Below are 26088 nucleotides of genomic sequence, written 5' to 3'. Positions count from 1 at the left end.
CCCCATCTCATTGCATCTTCTTATCTCTCACTTATGTGTGATCCCCCACTCCACGCCTTACGCAAACACACGGACACTTGCGCTCACTGACCACCTACACATCTAAGTAGCCTACCAGGTACCCCCACCTTGTAGCGTTCACACACATCGCTCCATCTGCATACCACGAACATCATATCCAGCTGACCCTGTCTATACCCGTGACAGTACGATACCCAGCCACAACCATATATCGAGCAGTCTACACTCACCTCGTACAGGAAATACCATCTTCACAGTGATCGGCGCTCACAATTCATTAGCGTCGGTCAATGTCATGTGTAGGCATTTCGCCCATACCTAAGCACGGATGTGGGTGGACCACTGTGCTAGCAATCGGCACGTAGTAAGTGATACATGGTAAGACGAAGCGCAAGAGATGCGATGTGGCTCAGAGACCGGATCGCGAAATGGAAGAACTCCACTGACAAAAACATCTAATCGGTGCTGGAACGACTAGAAACTGCGACACGGAAGATGCTACGCGACTTCGTCGTGCAGGATGACATATTCGCGCGTCGACTCCCCGAATTTTATTACTAGAAATTCAAAGTCAGTGCGGGACAAGCGCACAGAATGAACGACGCACCATCGCCGGGCTGCAGCTCATAATACCGCGATGTTGGTATAGTCTCATCGTTTACGTGCGTGCCATTCGTAGACTCAAGGTCAATGATGAATGGTCTGGAACGCGAACAGTGAGATGGGAGAGAAGGAAAGGAAGGGAGATACCAACTTTACGACGCCTTTGGAGTCACCAAGCTCGTTCTTCTCGTGCACCTGTCTGACTGAGGAGGGAGGTCAGCGCGAACCATAAGGGAAAAATGGGCCATACTTACACTGGATAGCTGCGTGCTGCTTCGAGCACGACGGGTGGTCCACCGCCACATCCGCGATGGAGCGATCCCGCCCAATGAGGTACGCGCTCTGGCGGTGAATGTGCAGCAAATCTACAGCCGGCAGTCAGTACCGGAAAATTTAAACATGAGCACAGAGCGACGCACCGACTTGCTCCTTCCCCTTGAACACGTACAGCCGCCAGCCGACGACGGGCTTGCGCGCCTCGGGCGGCTCGTGATACTTGAGCACCGTGCTCGTCCCGTCCCCATGCTTGATTGTCTTCGTCGCGGCTGCAAGTAGTCCGGAGGGTGCGAAGTTCGGTTTTGCCTTGTCCTCGGGCGAGTCCTCCCGAGATGGGTGTGACCTCGAGCGCGGTCGCGACGAGCGTGCGCGCGGGGAGGCGGAGCGACGCGAAGGGCCTGCTCGTGGGCCATCCCTTTCGTTCTCCCTGTCCCTGTCCCTGTCCCTCACCTTCATTCGATCCTTGTCTCGGTCTCTGTCGCGTTCTCTGTCTCGTTCCCTCTCTCGTTCTCTGTCTCGTTCCCTCTCTCGTTCTCTGTCTCGTTCCCCCTCTCGTTCTCGGTCTCGTTCCCTCTCTCGTTCTCTGACTCGTTCCCTCTCTTTGTCCATGTCGCGCTCACGTTCGCGTTGCCTCTCCCCGCCGTCTCCCCGGATCCTGTAGTCGCGCTCTGCATTCCAATCTCTCCGGGAGTAATTGTCATCTTTCCGTCGGCCGTATGTTGACCTCGAGTCTGGGTCCGTGCCTCGGTCTCTTCCATGGTTGTCACTGCGGTCTCTGTAGCGCGGGCGGTCGTCTTGTCTGTTGCTCCTGGTGTAACCGCGCTCGTCGTCATCCGAGCGACGTAGTGGTGGTGAATCCTTTGCCATTAGATGCGTTGCAAGACTGAGTTACTTCTAAAGCAGTCAACCCCGCGATGAACTAGGGTCGAAACTGGGTTTATAATTATAATTAGCTATGATGTTATTTCATAGTCTTTCGGATATGGTTTAACGGCTAACATTATCGCGTCTCATTACTGAGGATCTCCACGCTACGCGATATCTCGGGGTTCGATTCCCCGTGTCCGAAATTTTGCGGTTTACATTTCTGCTCAAGGCTGTAGCTGGGAGGATGGTGTTTTGAGTACTACGAGAAGGCACCACAGTTTCTGTCTGTCACACGCAGCAGATAATGAAATTCATAGGCTCCCTTTTTACCTACAGAAAAAGTTAGGTACAAAAGAGAGTGCCAATCCAAATACCCTGGTAGGGGCCAAGATGATCGACAATATTGCCATCCAGGATGTTTGGGACAGATAAGTCTGTGCACTGTTCATCCGTGCCGTCATCATCGCCGGGGCAGGACACCGCGTCGTCGGGTGCAATAATGTGCACCTCTCCATGTGGGTGCAGGAAACCCAAAAAGCGGCCGGGTACGATGGGTACGATATCCAACTCATTATTTACACGAGTGTAATCAGGAACCTGCATGATTCACCTGTGAGATCGTGAACAATAAAATCATGCGTGCCTACCATCGAGTCAAAGTATGTCGCATACGCGGAATTACCCACGCGAGGCGTCCCGTAGGTGATTGATTTAATGTGGATACTCGAGGGGAGTTGCAAGGTCAGGTACAGCGCATCAAGCTGGGCAAGGGCACCACCTAGCGAGTGTCCGACCTACCGTGGTATTTATAAAGAGATTGTCATAGGTATTCAGCGAACACTCACAGTGATGACATTGGTAGCGCTGTACTGCTGTATGAGAGAATTCGTCTCCGTCAGGATCGTTGTGGCCGTTTGGGCTTGCTCGTTCGCGAAACCACTGTGGACCCATATATCCGAGGAGACACCAGGGAACAGAGAACTGTCGAGATTCTCTGTGATAATGTCAGCATCTGTAAGATCTGACAAGCTTTGGAACTCATATGAGTAACAGATAACGTCTGATACAGGTACATAGAACGTACAATTGAGTGGGATCAGTTCCCTCGTGGGCAACTACGACTGCGTTTTCCTGAGGCCAATACCCAACATAGTCTATTGAAATTATATTTGTCAGAAAAAAAAACTCAACAGACGAATAGGCCTACACAACTGCAAGGCATTGCCGTCGCCTCCGGTGAGTGAGACTTCAAATCCTGGAACAGCGGCGCACGCTTCTGCATAGGGGAGACCATTAATGTCGGAACAGACGCTAGTAAGATAGTAAGTATCCACCACCACATTGCCAACCGGTAACGATGTCAGAGGGACAGTAAGCCGCTCTCGCGAACTCCGTATAGGGAGCGAAATCTGCAAGCTGTGAGGAGGTCAGAGTGGTGACCTCACGACGCTCGAGGGCTGCAGGCTCTTCTGAAAATGAGACTGGGACAGGGAAGGCGAATACGCTGGCAATGCCAGACAGCGAGGTAAGGATCGTGAAAAAGAGAGACATGGAGGCTGGTTTCGGTCTCAAGCAGAAGGTAGATTGTACGGGGGTGCAATCTCAACGAACGACTACGGATATATCGCACAGACCTTTGATGAGAGGGAATAAGCACCTAGAACCGATGCTTGTGCGCCATATTTTATGTGCGTGGGTATATTGTATTGCTGTCGCGTATGGCGAGACTCGTCCGAGACCAGGAAAATCACGCGCAACTCTCAGCCAAGTAGGGAAATATGAAGATCAAGAAGGTGGCATGGCAGCGTATCCTCGTGGTGACGCTCATGTGGATGACCTAGTGAGTGCAAGTCAGATCAAACAAGCCTGACAACGTACAACCTCACATTAATCGCAGTGCACGAGTGACGTGCGAAATCTCTACGATGGCGGAGCCGCATGAGGATTTAAGGTAGATGGGATCCCTCAGACGAGGTACTGCGGTCAGCTGGCCCATTTCAGCGTGGTCGACGATGAGAAGACGCGTCCGAGTGCCTTGTCGCGAGATGGTCGTGACCACTAGCTGAACGTTAAATTTCAATAGTCCGCGCGACACGCGTGCTGCGAGATCGAGATTGGCTCTCTGACGCCAGTGGCACTCGTTCAAGATCGTCATTATGAACGTGAGGCATCAACCTGTACGACGGATTGACAACGAATAATAAGTAAGCACTTCAAGTTTACCGCGCACCGATTTCTACACCAGACTTGCAGACACACTGCTACTCTGATCTACCACACGGATATGCCATGATTCATGATCAATCGCGCCTACCTGATATGGAAAGCGTCGACACACTACACCAATCTTAGGATTTGGACTACCCCTTTGCCAACCGGGCTATCATCTGATAGTCACCTGTGAAGAACTTCCGTACATTAGCATAAGCCGTGCATTTACAGGCACCAGTGATACAACTGAATCATGGGCTCACCACACCTCATGACCACACATATCCAGCGACTTGACCGTCATATGATTCACATTTAAGAGGTTGAGACTCCTTAAAGAAATCTATCAGAATGCACTTTGTATCTGTGAAGTGTCCATTACTGTGTTTAGTATGCCAACCTTCATATCGAAAGTTACCAAGCCTTGTCGTTCAGACTATGGGAGGTCGCTGCACTTTGTGAGGAGCGAACTGCAGAGGTCAATGTCGATGTTCAACATTGATCTCTCCAACCCCTTTCATAGCGATACCAGTAAATGACCTTCTGAATATGCAGAGTGGAGGCTTATTTCGTCTGTACTGCGGATGGTCCACTTGCATTGAGCGTGTCAGTTTGTTACAAAAATGATATGAATATACTCACGGTCAGACTGGTTTGTTGGCCATACCTTCGAAGCTTCATGGCCTGAACGTAGAATGGACACGATGACCACTGCGGATGACATAGAGCTGTGAGCACAGAAGCGACTCGAACAGCAAGGAGATGATCCAGTGCCAGAGATGCAGTCAAGAAAATGCCGTAGTGCGCTCAAAGTCGAAGTATGTAGCTTCATCGCTCTCACATTTACAGCGTCCTCTATCCCTTTACGGGGGCCATCGTTGATCCTCTAGATGTGTTACGAATTTCACATGGGCACACCAGTATTCGCGATGGGAAACATGGTACAGAGTGGAAGAGGTGTCGACTTCCCTGGACTTCCCCTTGAGAGACACACCTTTAGGACTTCCGGAGCCGCGAAGAACTGTCGAAGATCTAATGAGGATCCCCAGCAATGTTATCTGATCATGAATACTAGAGTTAAACTGTGAGAAAGTCAGACACCATGAGAGTAAAGTTGACAAAGACGTGCCTGAAGATGTCCACTATACAAATAAATGAGATATTTCAGACGCTTGCACTGTACACGAAGGTCAGCCGTTGGACTGGTGCAAATAGGTAGCGACAGATTGGGTCGAGACCAGGCTTGCAACTAAACAATAGCCTCGCATTGTGTTTTACGGCACGTCCACAGCGGGCCTGGGATCTACCACAAGTGGTCGAGATAAGCCAGGAAACAGAAGCAGGGCCTCCGCAATTATCGCTTCTGTGTCGCTGTTACCCCCAGCCAGTCATAGAGATATCCACTATGAGAGTGAACAAGAACGTGTTTTGCATGTTGCGAAGATTCTCTGTTTCTTCCCATATACTCTAAATCACGAATATGAACGCTCCAGGGTCAGAGAGAGGCCAGTGTTCAGGCAATGAACGTAAAGAATGCATCTATGCAAAAGAAGAGTGCAAATTTGACTTCGGTGGAACTTCTTCCCACCGGACATCTTCGTTATTGTGTCAGGCCATCGGTCGTGTAGGTACACAGCGACCAGCCATCAGAGTCTCGTATCAGAGCTGATAGAAGTCTAGACGGCGACTACTCTATTGCGAGCATTTCAGACACTTGAGTGGTCAACTAGGTGGAGGCTGACAGAAGAAAAGTCCGAGGCTATACTAGTAGTTCCTCCGAAGAGAACTGGAGCGCTGCATCGATAAGTCTCGGCGAGAGGTCGGGTGTTTCTCTCTTCCAATAGCATTGATGATTAGGCCAATTCTAGCAATCGTTGAACCTACTCCACTTCAGAGTGGGGAGCCGGGACGTCCGGTGTAGACAACTGACCTACGCGCAGAGTCGGCGACAGCAACTTACAATGGTTTGAAGGTGACCTTTGAAAAACGCATGGACCTATGTATATCATCTGTTCACAGGGGGGTCCAGGTATTGCGATAGAAAGACGAAGCAGACGGCCATCACTTTGGATATGTTGCAGGATCCCCAAAAGCACTCTCAACCGCCGGCACGTTGGAATCTGATTGGTCCTCCGTGATTGCTTCTACTGCACTCCGCTTCCGAAATTGGAAGTACGCTTCTTTACATAAATCCAATCAATGCATTATATTATATCGACCAAGAGCAATGGCGGGTCCCCCGTCCACCTCCTCTGTTCACTTTCCTGTTGGTTGCACCACCCTCTCGTCTGGACAGCGAAGTAAATTCAGATTCGTGTTCTCTTCCGGCATCAAGTGACAGATTCACAACTCTCTGCAGCTCCAGAGAACATCTAGGTTTCAGCGTATCCGATCTCAGCACCCGCCCGAACCCCGGCTGCTATTGTATTAACTAGACTCATTGGTCGCGACTTCTGGTAACGTATATTTATATGTCCAGTGGTCATTCTCTCCCTGCACTGGTCAACGAACACCCGGGCGGCCGCAGGTCTGCCCTAGGGCCCACACGATACGCCCATGAACAAGGTGTTACGCGGATCACGAACACCGAGGCGGACGCAACCGCAGACTCTGGTCCCGACAGCTCACCAGGCCTCGGGCTATTCGACCATCATCGCGCGGGGAATATACCGCGCTCACTTCCTACCGGTGTCTCTACCACTACAAGCGTTCTGGTGTACCACCCACAGCCTAGATGGGCAAATTTACCGTCGGACGATGTTTCTGGATTTCAAGCAGCATTGGCTGGTGATCGATACGAGTCGGAAGTTGCCTCCGATACATCATCCAACTTCCCGCTACCTTCGGTGGACAGCAGGATGAACAATACTGGCAGTGCACCAAACCGTGAACCCAAGACTCGCCACGAGAAAAGCCGTATCCAGCTGGCACCTGATCAGCCTCTCACCACCCAAGGAAAGCCTCGTACGAGGGTGTATGTTGCATGTATTCAATGGCGAGTGATCGCATTCCTTCTATATTTTATTTTCTTACCAGTTACTCGGATGATGCAGTCGGGCTCGGAAGATCCGTTGTGATGGAGCAAAACCACTTTGCCATAATTGTGGCCGTCGCCCGGATGGGGATAGTCAATGTTCATACGACCCCGTGCCCAAACGGCGGGGTCCAGACAAAACTCCTGGAGGTCGCCATCGTGGTGGAGGTCAGGAAGGGGCAGGGAGCCAGTCCCACAGGCGAACTCGAAGACGTGTCGAGGAACTAAGAACCTCTGACATGGAAAGACAGAGGAGCACATCTTTAGACGAATCTAAGCAGGACGTAGAACATGAATTGACTATACCCGGTATTCAGCTACTATTTCCCGTTCCTCATACCTTACGAGGTGCGAGTTCATCTTCGTCTGGCTCCTTCCACGAGCAACCGTGTGACGGTAGACAACCGACACGGCAGGTGCGTCCCATGCTGCGTCGATATTTTGAATTTAAGTAAACTCATATGTTCCTTGTTTCGCAGTCCAAACACGACTTCGCACCCAACCTGCAGGAATATGTGGAAGCTGCAGCTCATTCTTCTCATGCCAGTCAAACTACACCGCCGAGCAATTCTCGTTCTGAGGAAAAGGATGCGAGGTCGTCGGAGACTGGCATTGGGGCAGAGCCATCCCTTCAACATTCTCGGAAGACCTGGTGGGATGCTCTGATAAACTTATATTCGCTTCCGTCCGACCACCTGCATGGCCATCCTACTCCTAATTCGCCAACCCTACGAGATGCCACGGTCCAACATATAACGGGTGACCTCCGCTTCTTATTTCGTGTCTCCACACATTGGTTGTCCTTCCTCCATGCCCCGCGTTTCTTCGCCCGATTCCAGGACGGAAGAAGTAGGGCGCAACTGCAACCTAGCTTGCTGCTGGGTGCTCTGGCGGTTGCCGCACTGTTGCGTTGCTCTGAACCCGGACAGGCTTCACAACGGAAGGAAAGGGCGATAAGATTGCGCGATGAAGCTCAAAGTGCTCTGGAGGCAAGTCTAAGTGCACGATGGGTCGACCAGAGCCTGGTACAGGCGAGCTGTGTACGTGGTCAAATTTTTCGTTCACTGATTACTCCTGACAGGTAGGCAGATTTTAGCGATCTTCGAATTTTGCGCGCATCCCCTTCACAGCATGGCACGAGTACGATCATCGCTAACCATGCTTGACTCACTCATCCGCTATCTCTCTCTGACTTCTCTGGATGCGGGCGATCCTCGTGTCGTTACATTCCCTCCTCGATCTGCACCGACGTACCCTTCGCTCTCGGAGAATTCCCGGCCACATGACTACACAGGCGGCAAAGTTTCCCCCCACAACTCCGACCTGTCGATCAGGGACTGTCTATGTTCGACATATACACTAGGCCATCGTTGGCCTGGTTCAATGGAGTTGACACCATTGTGGGCCGAAACACCCACCTGGATCGGTGATTGGTCTGAGGACGATATTCGAAAAGAAGAGTGCAGAAGATTGGTCTGGTGCAGTGTAATGTTGGCTGCTGGGTATAGCAATTATATGGATGCCCTCGAGGACGGACCAGTGTTAGATCTTTTCGTCACGGATCCTGCCAATGTAAGTTATAACCAATAAGCGTCATACATACCAATTATTCACTAGACCCTGATTGCGACAGTTTGCCTTGCTTTTGCCAGGTGAATCCCTATCTCGATCAAATTCCATTTGGTTGAGAGAGAGCGCCTGGGCATTATATGCACGGTCGATGCTTTTATGGAACAGCTGCATGCGCATGCGCGGTAATCCGGCCTTCAGTGACGTCGATAAGGCTCAATTTGCGGTAGCAGCATGGCTTGAGATCGATACTATTGAAGAGGCGCTGAGTACGCACACCTGCAATGTCGAGAGGACACACCTATTTGTGGGTCGTGAATACTTACTCAAGTGAGTTCCAAAGTTTCGCCTCTCATGGTTCATAGTTCCATTATTTTCGCCAGCTCCCGCGCGTGCATATTCAGCGAGCTCGAGCGGTACATACCGCAGTCAATAGAGTGAGTTTCCTCGGAGAAGTAGCATCCTGACCTACCACTGAAATTCGCTGTGACGTGCAGGAACGCCAACGTGGTGAAACGTAAAAAGACTGAGGAGTGGTGTTCGTATTTCATTACTTTGTTAGCGAATTTTCTCATACATTTCGTAGTCACATACCAGGCTTCCATGGCAAACCGGATTGTAAACGGATTGCATGCCGTTACTGGTCAACCGACTAGCAATCTATCTGAATGTCCATTCTACCTCTTCTGGTTTATGTCACAAGTTGCAAGGTTAGCGACTTCATTACTTGATCTATTCACTTCACTTACTCTCTTTTTCGTTGTGTGAAAGAATGCTGACACTGTACGGGAGCGATAGCTCACTGTCCGTCGCTTTAGATGCATCTTCGGCCTTGTTTTCATTAGTCGACTACCTAATGGCGCTATGGCCCTGTCCAGGTAAGTGAAATTGTCGGTTCGTGCGTGCGTAGCAACTTGACGATCAACTGTCCCCTCTGTAGGACAACGCAGAGCATGCGAAAGACTTCGGTGCAGGTTCTCCAGTGCGCGTAGCAGAGCCGTTCAGGATGGGTTCAATTCTAGTTCACCTTCAGGGATTCCGTGGCTTCCCGTTTGACTTGCACATATGTAGAGGCGAAGCGTATCGCGTCTGTGCCATACATACTTCCACATTCAAGTTTGCGACACGAATTATGAATTTTGTCTTGGTGGCGCACCCGGCCCCCATGCCGATCATGATGCCCGGTCCGATGTATTGGATTGTTTGGATGCGTGGCATATGGCAATATTGACTTCGAGCCACGCCACACTCACTTCTATCTGCTCGCACGGAACCTGGAATTTGTATCTATATCTTTCATCTGCGACGTTCTAGTCTACTTCTATCTGTTATCACTTGGAAGACTGGTCCATGTCGGAAGAGCCGTCATCGGGTAGCTCTCTGGAGATACGATCTTTTCCCGCCATGTTGCAATCTGACTTCATCGAACTTCCTGCAGCTACCACTGCGACCTTGAAGCGTAGGGCCTCACTCACGTTCGAAGGCATGCAAGACGACTCCAGCAGGAAGCGACTGAAGGAAGATACTGACAACGGTGGTCGTGAACTGCCACATGTTATCGACGGCGAAGCACTCGCGAACGACCTCGAGCAAGAGTTGCAATGTGGTTGCTGTTCCGCTCTAGTCTATCGACCAGTGTTGGTCTCGCCGTGTCAGCATTTCTTTTGTGGAAGGTAAATCTCGACGTGAACACTGCGAGGTGGACTTGCACTTACCCATACCCAACCTGAAGTTGCTGCGTCCTATGGATACGCGTGAGTTACGTTTCGGTCTTCACAGCACTGAATCGTGGATGCGCTTAAGCTTCTTCACGTAGAATGGGGGCACAAACTGTCCAGTGTGTCGAAGTACCTCAACGATAGTGACTCCTTCCCGTACTCTTCAGAAGATGGTAGATCTCCTACTCCGCGCTGCTCCATTGAAAGTTAGACCCGTGGGCGAGCGGATGCAAGCCGACGATGTCTATCGGGCAGGAGAAACTCTTCGAGTATGATGACCCCTGATCTGTGAGACGCGACAGCGCACTAATAATACCCCTGCTTAAGATTCCTACCCCTCGCCAGGCTTCACCGGAACCGGTTATAGCTGCGCGCAACAGCAACTACATTCATCCATGTCCGCACTGTATTGCTGGAAATACATGGGGATGGAGGTGTCCTCAACCCATCGCCGATCCGGAGGCAGATCCTGATAATGCTTGGCAAATCGAGGATGGTCCACCTCCTGGTCATGCATTTTGTGGCAACTGGTAATACTCCTGTCGTCTTTTCTATTAAGTGACTCATTCTCCTTAGTGAGAGTATCGTTGCTCTTCAAGCCCCCACCACGACAAGATGTGATCTATGTCAAGTATCATTTTGCGGCATAGGTATACCTGGACGTTGTGTAGCTGCGCCTCTGCAATCCCAGCATCCCCATGCAATGTCTGACCTGGGCGATTTACTTCAAAGCATCGAAGTGTATGACAACTTCGACAACAACGCTGTCGAAGTGGACATTATGGTCGATTACTTGACTGCCAAGGGATTGACACCTAGGAACATTTACAGCGAGGTACGTCTTTCAATCGAAACCACTTATGATGGTGATTCATTCTGTCGTGGTTATTAGATCGTTACATATGTGCAGAGCCAACCAAGACAATTCGCTCCTTTAATCGAGAACGGCCTTTTCATGGACGTGCACGGTGTCAATGGCGGCGAGGATCCCGATCCCAGTGCTCCTCGTCACAGGATATGTCGACTTTGCGCGACCGAGATCTTGCTGTGGGGTCTGCGAGATTGGTGGATCAGAGAGAGGAAGAAAGGTCACTTAGACGAGTACGTGATGAAGCGACCAGATTGCCCTGATGGAAGAAACTGCGAAAATCAGAAAGATAACGGTGAGCATTGGATGGTGACTGACCAGCATTTCAATATTGATTGATTCTCAATTCAACAGCTCACGCCAAAGAATGTGAGTTTATCTTCCCACATGCTGTTCTGCGTTTCTAAATCCATGCTTGTAGTTAATCACATTATCATGCCTATCGATCCTCTCCCTGAGGTAGAGGATCCAAGTGGCTCTCAACCAAGAAATAGCCTTTCTATAGCACCCACAACTGCCGATGAACCAACATCCGCAAGTTCAGGGTCCCGACACGAATTTATTTTGCAATCTTCTGGCGACGTTCTTGGCCCATCTTCGCAAGATCTCCGTGACGAGGTGGAGGCGCTGTTGTGACTTCCCTGGAATTTAGTTCTCTACTTGGCTCAAGACCCCTTCGGATTGCTGCAAAGTTAGTGTTATCCTTCCTATTTCTTAGGAGACGAGTCTGTTCCTCGAGTATTAGCACGCGTCACATTAATATGCACGATATGTTCAATCTGGAATATCCACAGGTGCTGATCATGAGTATGGATTTTCGGCGACTATTCCTCAAGGCAACATTACATGCAAGCTTTGCGAATTTTATAACGGGTAACGAACACTAACAGAGCACCGAATACGCGAGCGAAACCAGATAACGAAGGGGCAATATGTCTGTGAATTACAAGAACAACTGCTCGCCAACATCAACCGCGCATAGCAAAACCACCACCGAACATGCCACTGTTCATGATCAACACATCCTCCACTGTAGGCTGTTTGGAAGAGTGTTTCTCCCGATACCTCTCGAGTGCGAGTGTCTCAGCTCGCCGCCTGACCGCTTCCTTCTTCGTCCTTTTCTCTTCAGCCTTAGCCAGACTGAGACTGAGAGCAGAAGCACTAAATTCCTGGTAAAGGCTATGCTTGCCCTTGGCCTTGTTTTTGGCATCCTTGTCTGATCGAGAGAAAAGCCGGGTAAGAGCGCCTGCGCCATGGACCAAGGAAGACTGGTGCATGGTTGGATGGCTTTCTAAACTGGTCTCTGAGACGCATGCTGTCGGAGGCAGATTCGGGTATTCAGAAATGGAGTCTTCATTGTGATTCCAACTTGGCCCATCTGAGTCGGTGGCCACAATCTCATGGCCCAACTCATCCTGCGATACCATGGGCGATGAAACTATGCCGGTGCGGACGAAGGGATCGTCAGAATCAGGTGGAACTCCTTCATCTTCGGGCACTCGGTTTTCCTGGATGGCATCGAGGTGACTTGGCCTCGCGGGTGCTGTGGGAGGTACGAAAAGGGGCGACATTGAAGAAGTAGGACTGATAGGCGGAGAACGATGGAACGAAGATGTTCGGCTGAGACTAGGGGTAGACAAGGAACTGAACGAAACCGAAGACGACAAAGACGGGGTATCGCTGTCCCGCTGTGACATCCTTCGAGGGGTCCGAGGAAGGTGGAAGGCAATATGAGTGCCAAGGGTTGGGGAGAGAAGCGCCGAGTCACCAAAACCAGAGTAGTGTCCGTCAGATTCTGCATCCGTTGGACTGCATACATAGCTTGTGGACGGCGTGCAGCTGGACGTGGAGAGTGATAAGGAATCAGACGAGGTCCTGTAGCTGGATCTCTTGTTCGATCTCGCGTCAGATGCCATGCTAGAACTTGCGACAGATCTAGAGTCAACATCCTGTGCTCCAGTAACGAGGTCGCTGGGAGCGATCACAGGCGACATGATCTCAGCAACAGCGCGCAGTTCCTCATCAGTAGACAAAGAGATCATGCTGAACGGGCGGCTGCTGTATGACGTCTTTTCGCCTCGGGATGTAGATGCTTCGGCCGATGATGGTGGTCCAACTCCCTGACCCGGATACACGGTCGACGTATCTGACAGTGAAGTATCTGTCGAGTGACCTGTATTGTGAGATTGTGCGTAAGGAAAATCCTTCTCACGGAGCATGACCGGAAAGGACTAACCAGGGCGGCTGGGGCCCCAGGACCGACTACGACAAGACCTAGGCGCCACGACCTCCGACATGGCGCGGGGACGACCTGTTATCAATGGGACAGGATCGGATGCCTTCGCAGGCAATTTTTGAGTCTTAAAGCCTGCGCGATATTAGCTCTCCAACATTTACATAGTAAACAAAGCCCACCATTCATATACCCCTGTCCCGAATTTCCACCGCGACCATCAGATGGCCCGCGCAAGTACGATGCATCTGACAAACCACGGGGCCGCGCAGCAGAATTTTCAGGGGGACCACCGCCCTTTGGTCCATGCCTGTCACCACCATTGTTCGAATCATGATGTCGGTCACCTGAACCGCCTTCTCTGTCCGACCGTGAGCGTCCTCCAGTTGGACGTTTCTGACTGTACGCCTGCGACACGGGTAAATGTCAAGTTCTGCAGTCAACACGAAACACTTACCATCACCACACGCAGTGCTCTGAGATGATCAACGGATCGTCAACACTGGTGTGAGGACAGATAAGCGACACTGACCGAATTTGCAGGCTTCGACAGTTACAGAGTGTGGAAACGCCATAGATGCCTACAGACGTTGCATAGCTCAACGCTCGGTGCATGGCATGTTTCACCAAGTCCTGCAGATGCGGCAGCTGGTACGTGCTCGACAGCAACAACAGCTGGCTCAGCACAGCCGGCGCATGTTGTACCGGTGTGATGAGAGCCGTCGTGTAGAAATACTGCACCAGCGCCAGAGTAACGGGGTAAGGTTCAGAAAGGTGGAACGCGCGAGGAGTGAGACGGGGATCCGGCCGTAGCTCCTCCTTGTCCGAGATACCTCGTAGATCTGGCACTGGTACATGCTGGGCAATCGAGGGCATCATCTCCGTGGTCTGTGTGGCGGCTATGGCAAACAACTTCCGCTGCTCCTTGAACCAAGGCCAGCGATCCTCGAGCATTTTACGTGAGCAAGCGATCCTCCGATCGTCATCGCATACTATCTCGAAGTCAGTCAGCACACCTTCCTCGAGAGCAGCCAGACCCAGTTCCTGCATAGGAATTTCGAGCCTCAGAGCAGGAGGTTGATAAATGCCAAAGGCCTCCAGATCTATGCACGTCACATGATCCCAGCTCAGGAGACGTCGGTTATAATCCTCGACGATACTGCCATGCCTGTTACCGAACACCATGAACTTATTCATGGCAGGCCATAGGCACCCACGAAACCACGATCCCGAGGCGAGAGCGCTGCCAGGGTCAATTCGCGACCAATTCATATTGATCAGATCCAAGGCCCAGATCGAAAACGATTGGTATTGCTGTGAAAGATAGGTTCCAGCGACGATAAAAAACGTCCCGAGGATAGCGCCGGTAGGAAAACGAAGGCCCGGAGGGAAGTAGGTCCCCGACATCGCAGCAGAACGATCAGAAACGGCGAAGTCATAGTCAGGCAACGGTGTGAACACCTCCAATTCTCGCTGCACATCAGTGAACTGTAGAGAATGGAGGTCTCAAAAAGTTGCATATAAAGGCGTGATGGAATGACGCACGTTGTAATTACTGAAAAGGAATATATCACAAGGATAATCGTCAGTAGGGGAAGCCGAATAGGGTAGATGAATGAGTGAATCGGGTTGTGTGATGGGAGCAGTTGAAGAGGGCGTCTTGTTGGTTTTGAAACGAGCGCCAGGCGGTCCGAGCTTCGATGATAGAGACTCGCCAGCCTGCATCTCCTCCTGTGGTAGGCGAACGCGCATATCTGCTGTAACGGCTACACTGCGATAGGTACCACAATGCCGCGAGTAGTCGCGCCGCTGGACCCAGGATTTCGCGACGAGATCATAGATGTAGACGTCGTCTAGCCACACGTTGGCGAGATCCTGGCCTCCAATGATAAACAGGCGATCCCCCGTAACAGAGGACAGGTGAGCGTAGCGTGCATTCGGCACGAAGGTCGGATCTCCCACCGTAGAGGGCGAAGGCAGCCAATGTCCACTCGAAAGATCGAAGAGACGGACATCGTTCAGCACACAGAGATCTTCGGGGTTGTCAGACTGGGGCTTGATAGCCATCCCACCGAAAATGATGAGGTGGTTGTTCCCTGATCAACGCGTCAGCTCTGCACGGCCGTAAAACGCGACATGATTTTACACGTATCTGCACTATGAAAATAGCGCGCCTGTGGGATGTCATCTTCAGGATCCTGTACCAGTCTCTCCCAATTGAAAGACTCCAGGTCGAACATGTAGATGTCCGATACCATGCGTCGTTCCTGGACCAATCGTCCGCCCTGCCATAGGCGGTGAGCCTACCCCGGCAACGCGGCTGAAGTGGCGGGGTGCTTACATAGAGATACATCTTCGAGCCTACGACAGTCGTTGACGCGCCCTGGGTACGAAAAATCAGCTCGCTAAGGTCTTGCGACATATCTTCACAGCGTACAACAAGCTTGGGCGGCACATCTCCAGTAGTCCTGCGGCAGAAGGCAGTCAGGTCAGATATAGGGTACATCACCACACGCTTCGAACACGGAGAAGCGTCAGGACGGGAGGTATTTCGAGCAGGGAGCGAGGGAGGGGGTGTACCGGGGAGCAATAATACCGTTTTGTTGAACTTTATGTGTACATGACTCTCGAGTCTTCTGCAGCGCTCAGCAACCCGATATACGGAGTTCAAACTCGATCTATTTGCGTGGGAATCTCCCCAGAATGTCCTGTCACCGTCACAATTGTTCGTACCTTCTTTGCACCGTCACAGTATTGAACTCCAAATATGTGATCTTCCCATTGCTATTACCACACCTGCTAATTGCCTCTTTGCAGTCTAAGGGTGATCTAGCACTACTCACGATATCGACTATGCATCGGCTCAAATCTCTGCGGCAGGCTACTATTCGGGAAGGTGACCTTCCTGATCGCAATCTATTAGGTCTGTTGTTTCGCCATACTTCAATCACAGTTACCAATGACCATTCGGGAATGCCCCAGCGGGGTGGAATGCTCGCGCTCCGCCCAGGTTTCTAGATCATCATCAGTGCATCAGCAATGTGCCTAGCGTCGAAGGAGAGGGTGACGTACCCCTTCTCCGCGTCAAGTTGTCTTGTGTTGTACAGCTCCTCTTCTTTCTGCGGTCTAAGGGCGGGAACCGGAGTATTTTCCCAAACGCGACCGGCGCCGATCGCGATGATATGCTAGGGCATTGGGGGAGCGCCTGTATGTGATTTCTACGAATTAACGGGAAACAACCCCCTGAGCGCTTAATACCTCTATGTCCAAAGCGACGCCCGCACGCTAGGGTTTGATGACGCGGTGTCCTGCGTCGGTACTACCCCCGACAGAATTCTTGCACGCGTGGTTATGTGAATTCGGTCGTTACCGCACAAAGCCCGACGAAATTATTACCAGAACGGGGTTGGTGGTTTCGAAGGCTGCATGGTTCTGACCGGTCACATTAATAACCACTTCGCAGCGCTGATGGCCTGGGCGACTAGTACTGTGGGCACACTAAAGGCCAGAGAAACAGTAGACCAACCAACATGCTGTCGTACGATTTGGCCGCCTACCGCTTCGTGTGCTTGACGGAACATATTGACTTGCGACCAGTCGGATCCGCTGCAAAGGTCGAACTTGGCCTCGTGTGTTTACTCCACCTCTGCGACAGATGATACTTCTTACCTCAGATGGCAGCGCCAATGGCTAAACCCGGTTGGAACCCGCTGCATCGTGTTCTGTCAGGGCATGGACGACTCCAATGTGACGGAAGTGAAGACACCTTCGCCCAGAAATTCCAGTAGTCACTTCATGTCCGGGACTGGACGTAAGCACGCCTTGATGGCTATTCATATAGTTATAGTAGTACTTGCATGCTTGTGTCGAATAACATATCGGTTCATATCTGTGCATAACAGCCTGGTTACCCTCATACTTCCTCCGATTGAGTGTTGCCTGCTGGAGTCGATGAGCGACAACGTAGGAACTTGCGCCGCGGAATAACGGAACGAGTGCGGGGCAATCTCCGATCGAGAACTGCACACATGGTCGACCGAGTGATGACTCGATGTCTTCCACTTTCCCTTCACTCGCAGCCCGTCGTCTTCAAATACTTTCTTCTCAGCTGAAGCCCCCTCATCCAAAAGTGTCCTCGGCTTCCCACCAACTCTCCATGTCGTCTCTCATCTCACAGCCGACCGCAGACAAGCTGCAAGTCACCCAGCACGAGCAGTATGTCTCGCCCGAGTCGCTCACCCCATCTACCATCGCGCCCTCGCCGCTCGACCAATTCCGCACCTGGTTCACCCAGGTGCAAGGCGTTGTCTGCGAGCCAGAGGCGATGACCCTCTCCACGGCTTCCGCCTCTGGTATCCCGTCGTCACGCATCGTCCTCTTCAAGCAGCTCGACCACCGCGGCTTCGTGTTCTACACTAACTACACCTCGCGCAAGTCACGGGAGCTGCTCGAGAACCCGCATGCCTCGATTGTGTTTTACTGGCGCGAGGTGCACAAGCAGGTGCGCATCGTCGGCCGGGTCGAGAAGGTCAGCCTGGAGGAGAGCGCGGAGTACTACCGTTCGCGGCCGGTGGGCAGCCAGTTGGGTGCGTGGGCGAGCAGACAGAGTACAGTGGTCGGCGAAGGAGATCTCCAGGCCCGCCTTGAGAAGATCAAGGAGCTTTTCTGTGCGGAGGATGGGCAGGCCGATGTGCCTCTGCCCGACTTTTGGGGTGGATGGAGAGTAATACCAGAGTGCGCTTTTTCTCTTCTTTGTATTCAATGTATCCGTCTACTGATAACGTCTCAGTGAGGTCGAGTTCTGGCTGGGGAAGCCCTGCCGTCTCCATGACCGCATACGATACTTGCGTGTCGAAGGATCTTCAGACGACGCACCTCAATGGAGGATCGATAGATTATCCCCGTGATTCCAACCTCTTCGGCGGTTTCTTGCACCTGCTCGACACACACTGGACAACAGGTAGAAGAGGTAGAACTAGAGACTAGCTAGAGGATGATAGTATAGTGCATACCCTACTACAAAAACAAAGTCCATCCAATAATTGAACATGTACAATGATTATCACATTACCTACGCCATACATCAATACCATGTCATCCAGCTGCTGTCCTGGAACTCTGCGCCGATCCATCCCGCGTTGCACGCGGCCTGCGAGCTCGGAGAGTCATTCCGGTGCATTCCCACAGGTGCGACGTGCTCATGGACCGTGCGCTCCGCGGACGTGCTGAACGTCTGCGAGGTGCTCGTGGTCTGTAGCGGGCCTAACGAGTTGTGCGGGGGCAGGAGCGGGTCAAGCGCGCTCAGCCCTTCTTTCGTCGACTGCTCGAAGCAGCGCCGCAACAGTGGGTGCGCATGCTCGAACGGGCTCGCGTCGCCGTCGAGGAACATAAGCTCGTTGCCAGCTCCTGTGTTCGCCAAAATCCCTGTGCGTCGCGCGATTACGCAGATCTCGTCCTCGAAGCAACCAGCGCCCTGCAGACCGTTACGCCAGTTCATGTACGCGATGCGACTCCGAGGGATGATCGTGTCGAGGAGCGGCTATACGACAACCTATTTCAGGAATATTCGTCTCTCCAAGAATTCTAGCAACTTACAGTTGCCTTCACAACAGTGGGACAGCGGCTCTTGACTTCGGAGAATAGCTTCATGATATTGTCAAGTTCAACGAGTGCGTGAGGCGTTAACGAGTTCGAAGGTGAACGGGAAACAAGCACGCAAAGTGCGACCTGAAACACACGAATCAGCGAATTAAAGTTTCACCCGGCCATAGCTGTCAGACTCACTGCAGCAGACAGGCAGTTGTGCCACAGCATGGTGATGCGTAGGCTAAGATCAGGCTCCCATTTGTAACATGTGCACACAGTCCATACTACGTTGCACACGCTCGTATAAGTAGCGAGGACCGAAGGCGCGTACTTGTGCTTCATCGTGAAGCCTTCCTCGGCATTCAGCGCTTGCAAGAAGTAGCACCTGTGCAGGTTCAGCAGCGCTTATCGGTACAACAATCGAGTCAGCTGAAATACGTGTGCAATGAAAATAGGACACAAACCTGTCTCGCGTGCGGAGAATGTCAATGCCTGCTGCAAGCCCGCGGGATGATTGGGTATAAACCCGTCGTCGTCTACCATTCGCAGTATGGGCGGAATCACAAAATCGCGGATCTTCCAATCGAGCTGCAAAATGTCGATATATGGCGGAGGCTGGGTGGCGATGACTGACTCCAGCACTGGGGCCATGCATTGGACGGTGAATATGTCTCGCCAAGCATTATCTGAGGGAACGATGTGAGAAGGAGCAAAATAAAATAAAAACATGACTCTGGCGAGAACCAGAAAACATACAGCTTGCCGTGATACTCGTGGATGGTGAATCATTCTCCAGGCTGTACATCGGCCGCTTCGCGTCTACGTGCTGAATGCATATCGATGGTGGTCGTCTCAGCATTAGCGCCTGGTAGAGGCGGGAACGTGAGTGATCCGTGTGCACCGGCATAGGACATGGACAACTCACCAAGCGAACATCGACACTCATCATATTCCACAGTAGAGTCTTCCGTCTATCGAGTTCCTCAGGAATCATCTTCAGGCGAACACCGTCGCGATCTGGTACACATAAAATCAGAAAGGGAGCCGGATGCTAAAAATCATCACACGCACGGAGGCCGAGCTGCGGGACTACAAGTCAATGACGGACTTCGACAACCAATTGAAATAACACTCACACCTTGCGCCAACTTTGCAAGGAGACCCTGCGAGGATACATCAGGATTTTATTATGAGCCGTGCGATTGGCGACATACCATAATACCCCATGCATGTTCGATGGACTTCTTGTGATATGAGAACATCAACAAATACCAGACCATGAAGAACTGTCAAGGGGTCATTGGAGCTCTCTTGTCGTGGATGGCTGACGAAACAGACCAGGGAATTGATGGCGTCAAAACTAGGGTCGTCGATGACCATGGTCTCACACATCGCTGCTCGCGCCAGCTGGTGATATCTCTCAGCGTCGTGCCGAGCTCGATCTTGGTCTTCCTTCAGGTCCACCATAGTCCCGATGGCCAGAATCATGAGGAAGAGGCTGAGGCGATGAGGAAGGAGAGCTTGTAGGGGCGCATTGTACACGCTGTGAAGTAAGTTGGGTATGAAGCTTTCACTCGCATCTGGACTGTAGCTGTGACGGCAGGTGGGGATTGTGAGTGAAAACTGAACACATGTGCTTGGAAACTTACTGCCAAAACGCATTCTGCTGTGCTTGTGAGCAAATTCGCTGTGCTTCCATCGGCGGAGGAAGCATTTCGCGCAGGCGTTGTCGTAAGGAAGGGTCGAATTCGGAATCTGTCGAGGGCGACACGGGGAACGCATGGCTTAGCCGCGCAATGTCCTCGGGTATGTCATTACGGAGCGGCATTGCAGGCATGGGGTAAGTGTAAGGACACTTGATGAAGAGATTCCGTGTTAGTCGGACACAATATTCGGATAATCAAATGCGCACGTCTGTCACAATTTCTGTTGGGGCAGACGATGAGCCTGCAGCAGGTTGCTCATCCTCGTCCCCTGTATGATTATCGCTCGCAGATGTGGTGGGCATTCCACTCCGATCAATTCCAAATAATTCGGGTGATCTCTTGATCAGCAACAATTCTGGACGTAGCAGAGGGTGAACTTCAGGCGAGTATTGTGCATGCATGCTCTGCAGAGCATCCTCTAAATTGCGGATGCGTTCGCTCATTGCTTTGATTTTCTCGTGCAACTGCTCCGTGTTAGCGAGAATAAATCTACGTTACGGATCGTCAGTCATAAATCCGCATTTCAGGGAATGCCAGCTCTCACCTGCTGCCCTTTCCTCCTGTGAGAGAGCCCTCAGGGCATATCTCAGCACAGCCTCTCTTGCAGCAGGACTGACAGGGGAATACACGGTCGCACTGTAGGACGGTATGAGGGCCAGCCGTCAGCTCCGATGATTTCGGACGTACCTTCAGCTTCAACCTGGCGGCGAACGATGTGAGTACATCCAGTCCTCCTAGCAGCCCGCTAAGCCACGGATTCACCTTCTGCATTCACCACAAGATAGTGGTTTCTTTCTGTTCTTCTTCGCAGCTGCTTCCGATGCAGGATCTGTCTCTGGGTGCAATGGGGAGGACGCCGTCGGAAAACTATACGGATGCAGGGCATCGTCAGCCGCACTATCATGACGAGGTCTTTTGTATGGACGAGGGACACCCTGGCTATCGTCGAAGTCAGGAGGCGCAGCCATGGCGAGATGAGAGACAGAGAGCATCGCGGTACGAGAGTAAGAAGAGGTCGTTAGTGCTGCCGGCGGTGGTGGCACCCGCGACCGACGGGAGCCGAGACGCCCAAGTGACCCGTTAGTTACATAATCCGGGATTCATGCCGTTCCGAACTCAGACTCTCAGCGTCCCTGTTTAACGATCCGCGACACTGCCCGGGGCGCCGAAGAATCTCACGGTGGTAAATCAGTCACCAACATTGTAGACTGTAGTGCTGGAGCTCTACCGCGGTATTCCCCGCAATCTCTCCGTCTCTCGGACTCTGCACGCTATCCTGTTGGTGCAGTTGACCAGCCTTCTCCCGAGATCGGGTTTCAGTCGTACCCTCGCAAGTGACGTAACAGCGGGACAACACCGAGGACCGAGTCGGACTCGGAAATCGAGTTTGAAAGACTTTTTCGTTCTGCGTGTTTTCTGCCAGTCACTCGTCTTGTAAGCAGAAGGCGTCGTGGCATTGGGCCTCACCAAATGGGAGACCCTGAGTCGGGATAAGTACTTGCCTCAATTTCCGTTCGTTCGGACGCGACGCGCGTAACGCGTGCGGGTTTACATCTATTTGTTGCCGGTCTTCTCGGACTTTCTGAGTCCACGCTCATCAGTCAACCAGTCGAAAGGTCACACGTCTTTCGTCGATAAACCCGACTCACCTGTGTGGTATGCCATCTCGAACCCCTCCCGCCGGCCTCTTGCGCAGCATCATCAATCCTTCCGTAGTCTCAGCACAAACACGACGACGATTACCCTTAAGTGCACGCCGAAATGCTTCAGACAAACCATCTCAATCATGGGCTGAGCTGAACTCACCTGTGGACCCTCGTCCATCGTGGGGATCCACAGTCATGAAAGTAGCCAACGTCGCAATAATCCCAAGTACGTCACATAGTGCCTCGTCGGGGCTATTCTGTTGAACGCGCTGGCAATCTCTTAGTGATCATACTATATGCCACCTTCGTGGCTGACTTTGGCGAGCGAGAACATGTTTTCATGCCGGTAAGCTGCCTTGAACGTCAGATTCGCTAACGTGTTTCTAACTATCTGCAGGCAAGAAGGTGGTTGGACGGGCAGAAAGCCGCGTTCTTCTCATTGACACCTGCTGAGCGCGAAGCAGCGACGGTGCTGAACGACACGCAGCAAGGTGATAGCCCGCACACATCGGAGCGCCAGTGAAGAGAGACTAACACGCTGTAAGTCGCCATTGATTCTCTTCTCACAGCACTTCATCGCTTTCTTACAACCCTCAGACCTCCTTTAGCTTGTGGTGAGCTCGTTTTGTCAAGCGGAGCGTCACGAGCTGGCACACCGAGTGATCCTATAACTCACGGCCAACCGGTCTCACGGATTCCATTCTACGGCCACGGCCATCGTATTACTGTATTGTGATGCTCATGATCAGAAATAGCAGTTGCGATGTCAGTTGTAGACTCCGAGGTTCGCGAAATTTTACCTTGGAACGGCCTGGAGGCGGTCTTTTCATTGCAAAGACAGCACGCGATCTGCTGTCCGTCTCGTACTCTTTTATTAATTTGCGCTTGGATTACAGTAGTACCAGCTGTATCTTCCGATGAGTACATGGTGCGTGCCGCAGTCCTCAATGCCATTAATAAGATTTAGAGCCTGAGGCCGTTCTGATTTGAGCGCTAGACCTCGGTAAACGCCGAACGAATCAAGAAGCTTCTCGCTGATGTCATGGATTTCGCAGTCTCTACGCCCTTCCATTATTCCGCTGCAGCGCCTTGGACAACGGCGCTACACCATCAATGGATCCTGTAAGTTCCGAAAGTTGGGAGGATTTATGAAGTCCAATGCAAGTATAGCCGTTGAATATGCGGGACGATATCCGGGCGTTTACTAATAAGCTGCAAATGGTATTCTGAATTAGGCCTCATGCGAAACATACCTTTGGGGCGACTATTTTTCTGGTATCCTGCGCAGTAGAGCGGGCCCAACACAGCCATACGAGAGTCATTCACTCATCCTGATTGGACAGCACTGGTCCAATCCTCCAACGATCAAATCTTACCCATTTTCACCTGATATCGAGTTTCCTCAACAAACTTGGGTTAGCCTCCTGTCTACCTGCGACCCTCCAGATGCCTCTAGCCTCCAGTATCCATCATCCTGTCTCTCCACCCGTGGGGCAGTTCCACGCCGGCCAATGAAATATCACGGTACACTTCGGGCGGGCACTCGGAAGGACGCGGGTGAGCTTTAAAGGAGGGCATATATAACCACTCAGGGTGCTAACACAAGTTCAACAATTAGACAGCTATGCTCAGAACGACCGTCTTGCAACCATCCTCTCACTTGCTAGTGCGTCGTGGGCTGCTCGTGCAGACCGTCAGTCGGGCGCCACGCCGCACCTTCGTGTCGGGCTTGGCTCGCATGAGCCCTACGGCTCTAGACAGCAAGTCTGCCGACGCTAAGGCCGCGGCCGGGGTCGAGGGCGCCCATAGAAGTGAGTTGATTGCGCGTTTTGCGTTCAGGATGGCGTGATGCTCAGACCTCCCCGCAGAGGACGTTCCCCAGACTGGTGCATTGATCAAGCACGACGCAGTCAGCACCGTGCCTCAAGAGGTTCGCGGAGACTGGGTACTCTTTCATCCGGTGTATACCCCAGAGGAACTTCGATCTGTTCAGGTTAGTACGTCATTTGTACGGTTGAGAGCGATGATCGAAGAACATGTCGTCAGATCATGCATAGGGAAGCGAAGACTCTTTCCGACAAAGTCGCTGCCACTTTCGTGCATCTGTTACGGTGCGTTGGCCTTAGTTATAGAGATAATAATTGGGAAGCGTGCTAAGCTATGATGTTCCCCTTTATAGATGGAGCTTTGACATTGCGTCGGGCTACAAGCACAAGCCCATTCCGCCCAATTCTGCCATGACTCTAGAAGAATTGAGAAAGCGCGGCTACATTATGGACGAGCGTGGCTGGCTGAGAGTAGGTCATTTCATTTCATTGGCATCTTGCCGTTGAACTAACCCATACCTTGCTCTCTCTAGCGTATCCTCTTCTTGGAGAGTATCGCTGCTGTACCGGGCATGGTAGCTGCAACCCTCCGTCACCTCAGGAGTCTTCGTCTTATGGTGTGTAAAACTTCCCGCTTTATCTCACAGTCCTCCCTTGACGTTGTGTCGCAGAGACGAGATTCGGGTTGGATTCATACCCTTCTGGAAGAAGCAGAGAACGAGCGTATGCATCTCATGTAAGTCCACAGTATCGCACCTTTGGATGACCATTCACGTCCTATGTCAGGACATTTATGACATTGCGCAAGCCCTCCATCTGGTTCCGCGCTATGGTCCTCGGTGCCCAGGGTGTTTTCTACAATGCGTTCTGTACGTCGTCCATCCGTATCGTGCTAGAAAGATTCTGATATTACGCAGTTTTGTGTTACATGATCTCGCCCAAGACGTGTCATCGTTTCGTGGGGCACCTCGAAGAGGAAGCAGTGGTTACATAGTGAGTACTTCATACATATCTCCCCCGTTCCTTCTGACACATCGTCACAGTACTCGTTGCATCCAGGAAATTGAAGCCAATCGTCTGCCGGGATGGTTTGTCCACTTGCTTGTCCTTTGTCCGCCATCTAACAATACTGCAGGACGAACCTCCCAGCGCCTGAGATCTCGAAGGATTATTGGCGTCTAGAGCCCGACGCCAAGATCATCGATGTGATCTATGCAGTGAGGAGCGACGAGAGTACGCACCGATTCGTAAACCACAGCTTGGCCAACTTGAACCACGGGTCGGATGTGAACCCCTTCGCACTCCGTGAGCCCGATATGTTCGTGAAGGCCACCAAGCTTGAGTGAGTGCTTTCTCCGCTTTCTGAGGTTGCCATTTCTGACTGCTCTTTGGTAGGTTCAAGCGAGACGAGGCGGAGCACTACGTCCAGGAATCACACAAGCTCATTGAAGAAGCTCGAGAGCCGAAGTAAATTGTCGACTTCTACGCCACATTCATTTTTACTTTCGCCTTCATCTCGCCGCATGACTCGCATTACACCCCACTCCATTACACCGTTGTAATACTAAGTTATCTGGTACTAATCATGAAGAAACGTGCATGTGTAGGAGCATGGATTTTCCGTCGACATTGGTACCGTAGCATATCTAGCAGATTTGTCAATAATCCTGCAATATAGCCTCTGTCTGTATCTCTACTCAGCACTTGTTGTATGTTCTTCCCCGAACTTGTCGGCGAACAGGCGGTGCGCCATGCATATTGGACCTACAACTCTGAAGGCGAGTACTGGCAGCGAGGTAAGTGGATCTAGATTTGGAAGCGATGACGCGCATCACGCTTGTTGAATGCCACACTTCAAATTCAACTCAACTACATACCAACCACTCGACGAGTCGCATCCTTTCCCATTGGCTTTTTTACTATT

The 26088-nt window shown here is 51.7% G+C and overlaps 11 protein-coding genes and 1 non-coding gene across 12 annotated transcripts; 7 read left to right on the top strand and 5 right to left on the bottom strand.

Moving 5' to 3' along the window:
• Window positions 1–519: 519 nt before the first annotated feature.
• On the bottom strand, window positions 520–1767 carry SCP_0701500 (SMAD/FHA domain-containing protein; the record flags this gene model as incomplete). Its single annotated transcript, XM_027760079.1, has 5 exons — window positions 520–578; window positions 629–723; window positions 776–827; window positions 879–989; window positions 1044–1767. 5 exons carry the CDS (start codon window positions 1765–1767, stop codon window positions 520–522), a joined length of 1041 nt encoding a protein of 346 aa, XP_027615880.1.
• A 109-nt stretch (window positions 1768–1876) lies between these two features.
• Window positions 1877–1969, top strand: SCP_t0701490. The gene is made up of 2 exons: window positions 1877–1913; window positions 1935–1969. It is a non-coding gene; the product is annotated as a tRNA-Glu (tRNA).
• A 140-nt stretch (window positions 1970–2109) lies between these two features.
• On the bottom strand, window positions 2110–3318 carry SCP_0701480 (Lipase; the record flags this gene model as incomplete). Its single annotated transcript, XM_027760078.1, has 6 exons — window positions 2110–2364; window positions 2415–2561; window positions 2613–2796; window positions 2852–2921; window positions 2975–3043; window positions 3102–3318. 6 exons carry the CDS (start codon window positions 3316–3318, stop codon window positions 2110–2112), a joined length of 942 nt encoding a protein of 313 aa, XP_027615879.1.
• Window positions 3319–3591: 273 nt separating this feature from the next.
• Window positions 3592–3922, bottom strand: SCP_0701470 (hypothetical protein; the record flags this gene model as incomplete). The annotated part of the gene is made up of 2 exons (XM_027760077.1): window positions 3592–3604; window positions 3654–3922. The coding sequence occupies 2 exons, from the start codon at window positions 3920–3922 to the stop codon at window positions 3592–3594; spliced, it is 282 nt and encodes a 93-aa protein (XP_027615878.1).
• Window positions 3923–6449: 2527 nt separating this feature from the next.
• Window positions 6450–8108, top strand: SCP_0701460 (hypothetical protein; the record flags this gene model as incomplete). The annotated part of the gene is made up of 5 exons (XM_027760076.1): window positions 6450–6952; window positions 7015–7180; window positions 7264–7428; window positions 7492–8052; window positions 8094–8108. 5 exons carry the CDS (start codon window positions 6450–6452, stop codon window positions 8106–8108), a joined length of 1410 nt encoding a protein of 469 aa, XP_027615877.1.
• Window positions 8109–9985: 1877 nt separating this feature from the next.
• Window positions 9986–11803, top strand: SCP_0701450 (hypothetical protein; the record flags this gene model as incomplete). Its single annotated transcript, XM_027760075.1, has 8 exons — window positions 9986–10254; window positions 10314–10335; window positions 10398–10568; window positions 10627–10829; window positions 10876–11134; window positions 11192–11462; window positions 11522–11536; window positions 11589–11803. The coding sequence occupies 8 exons, from the start codon at window positions 9986–9988 to the stop codon at window positions 11801–11803; spliced, it is 1425 nt and encodes a 474-aa protein (XP_027615876.1).
• A 332-nt stretch (window positions 11804–12135) lies between these two features.
• Window positions 12136–15906, bottom strand: SCP_0701440 (predicted protein; the record flags this gene model as incomplete). Its single annotated transcript, XM_027760074.1, has 9 exons — window positions 12136–13340; window positions 13404–13535; window positions 13583–13808; window positions 13858–13876; window positions 13933–14888; window positions 14946–15496; window positions 15547–15685; window positions 15742–15783; window positions 15838–15906. The coding sequence occupies 9 exons, from the start codon at window positions 15904–15906 to the stop codon at window positions 12136–12138; spliced, it is 3339 nt and encodes a 1112-aa protein (XP_027615875.1).
• A 347-nt stretch (window positions 15907–16253) lies between these two features.
• Window positions 16254–16689, top strand: SCP_0701430 (hypothetical protein; the record flags this gene model as incomplete). The annotated part of the gene is made up of 3 exons (XM_027760073.1): window positions 16254–16323; window positions 16383–16607; window positions 16673–16689. 3 exons carry the CDS (start codon window positions 16254–16256, stop codon window positions 16687–16689), a joined length of 312 nt encoding a protein of 103 aa, XP_027615874.1.
• An 867-nt stretch (window positions 16690–17556) lies between these two features.
• SCP_0701420 (Pyridoxamine 5'-phosphate oxidase) lies at window positions 17557–18307 on the top strand (the record flags this gene model as incomplete). The annotated part of the gene is made up of 2 exons (XM_027760072.1): window positions 17557–18134; window positions 18190–18307. The coding sequence occupies 2 exons, from the start codon at window positions 17557–17559 to the stop codon at window positions 18305–18307; spliced, it is 696 nt and encodes a 231-aa protein (XP_027615873.1).
• Window positions 18308–18483: 176 nt separating this feature from the next.
• Window positions 18484–21660, bottom strand: SCP_0701410 (hypothetical protein; the record flags this gene model as incomplete). Its single annotated transcript, XM_027760071.1, has 15 exons — window positions 18484–18939; window positions 18996–19127; window positions 19185–19390; window positions 19451–19672; window positions 19743–19851; window positions 19912–20003; window positions 20058–20067; window positions 20123–20149; window positions 20201–20272; window positions 20325–20577; window positions 20636–20841; window positions 20899–21181; window positions 21237–21328; window positions 21380–21392; window positions 21455–21660. 15 exons carry the CDS (start codon window positions 21658–21660, stop codon window positions 18484–18486), a joined length of 2379 nt encoding a protein of 792 aa, XP_027615872.1.
• Window positions 21661–22350: 690 nt separating this feature from the next.
• SCP_0701400 (hypothetical protein) lies at window positions 22351–22861 on the top strand (the record flags this gene model as incomplete). The annotated part of the gene is made up of 3 exons (XM_027760070.1): window positions 22351–22564; window positions 22623–22684; window positions 22736–22861. The coding sequence occupies 3 exons, from the start codon at window positions 22351–22353 to the stop codon at window positions 22859–22861; spliced, it is 402 nt and encodes a 133-aa protein (XP_027615871.1).
• Window positions 22862–23962: 1101 nt separating this feature from the next.
• SCP_0701390 (Alternative oxidase, mitochondrial) lies at window positions 23963–25635 on the top strand (the record flags this gene model as incomplete). Its single annotated transcript, XM_027760069.1, has 11 exons — window positions 23963–24149; window positions 24207–24331; window positions 24385–24449; window positions 24518–24635; window positions 24698–24781; window positions 24836–24900; window positions 24951–25033; window positions 25082–25157; window positions 25208–25252; window positions 25300–25506; window positions 25560–25635. The coding sequence occupies 11 exons, from the start codon at window positions 23963–23965 to the stop codon at window positions 25633–25635; spliced, it is 1131 nt and encodes a 376-aa protein (XP_027615870.1).
• Between the last annotated feature and the right edge of the window lie 453 nt (window positions 25636–26088).

This window comes from Sparassis crispa (genome assembly GCF_003851025.1).
Source record: "Sparassis crispa DNA, contig_000006F, whole genome shotgun sequence".
Classification (NCBI taxonomy): domain Eukaryota; kingdom Fungi; phylum Basidiomycota; class Agaricomycetes; order Polyporales; family Sparassidaceae; genus Sparassis; species Sparassis crispa.
Note: the sequence above shows the minus strand (reverse complement) of the source record. Positions and strands in the feature narration are given on the sequence as shown.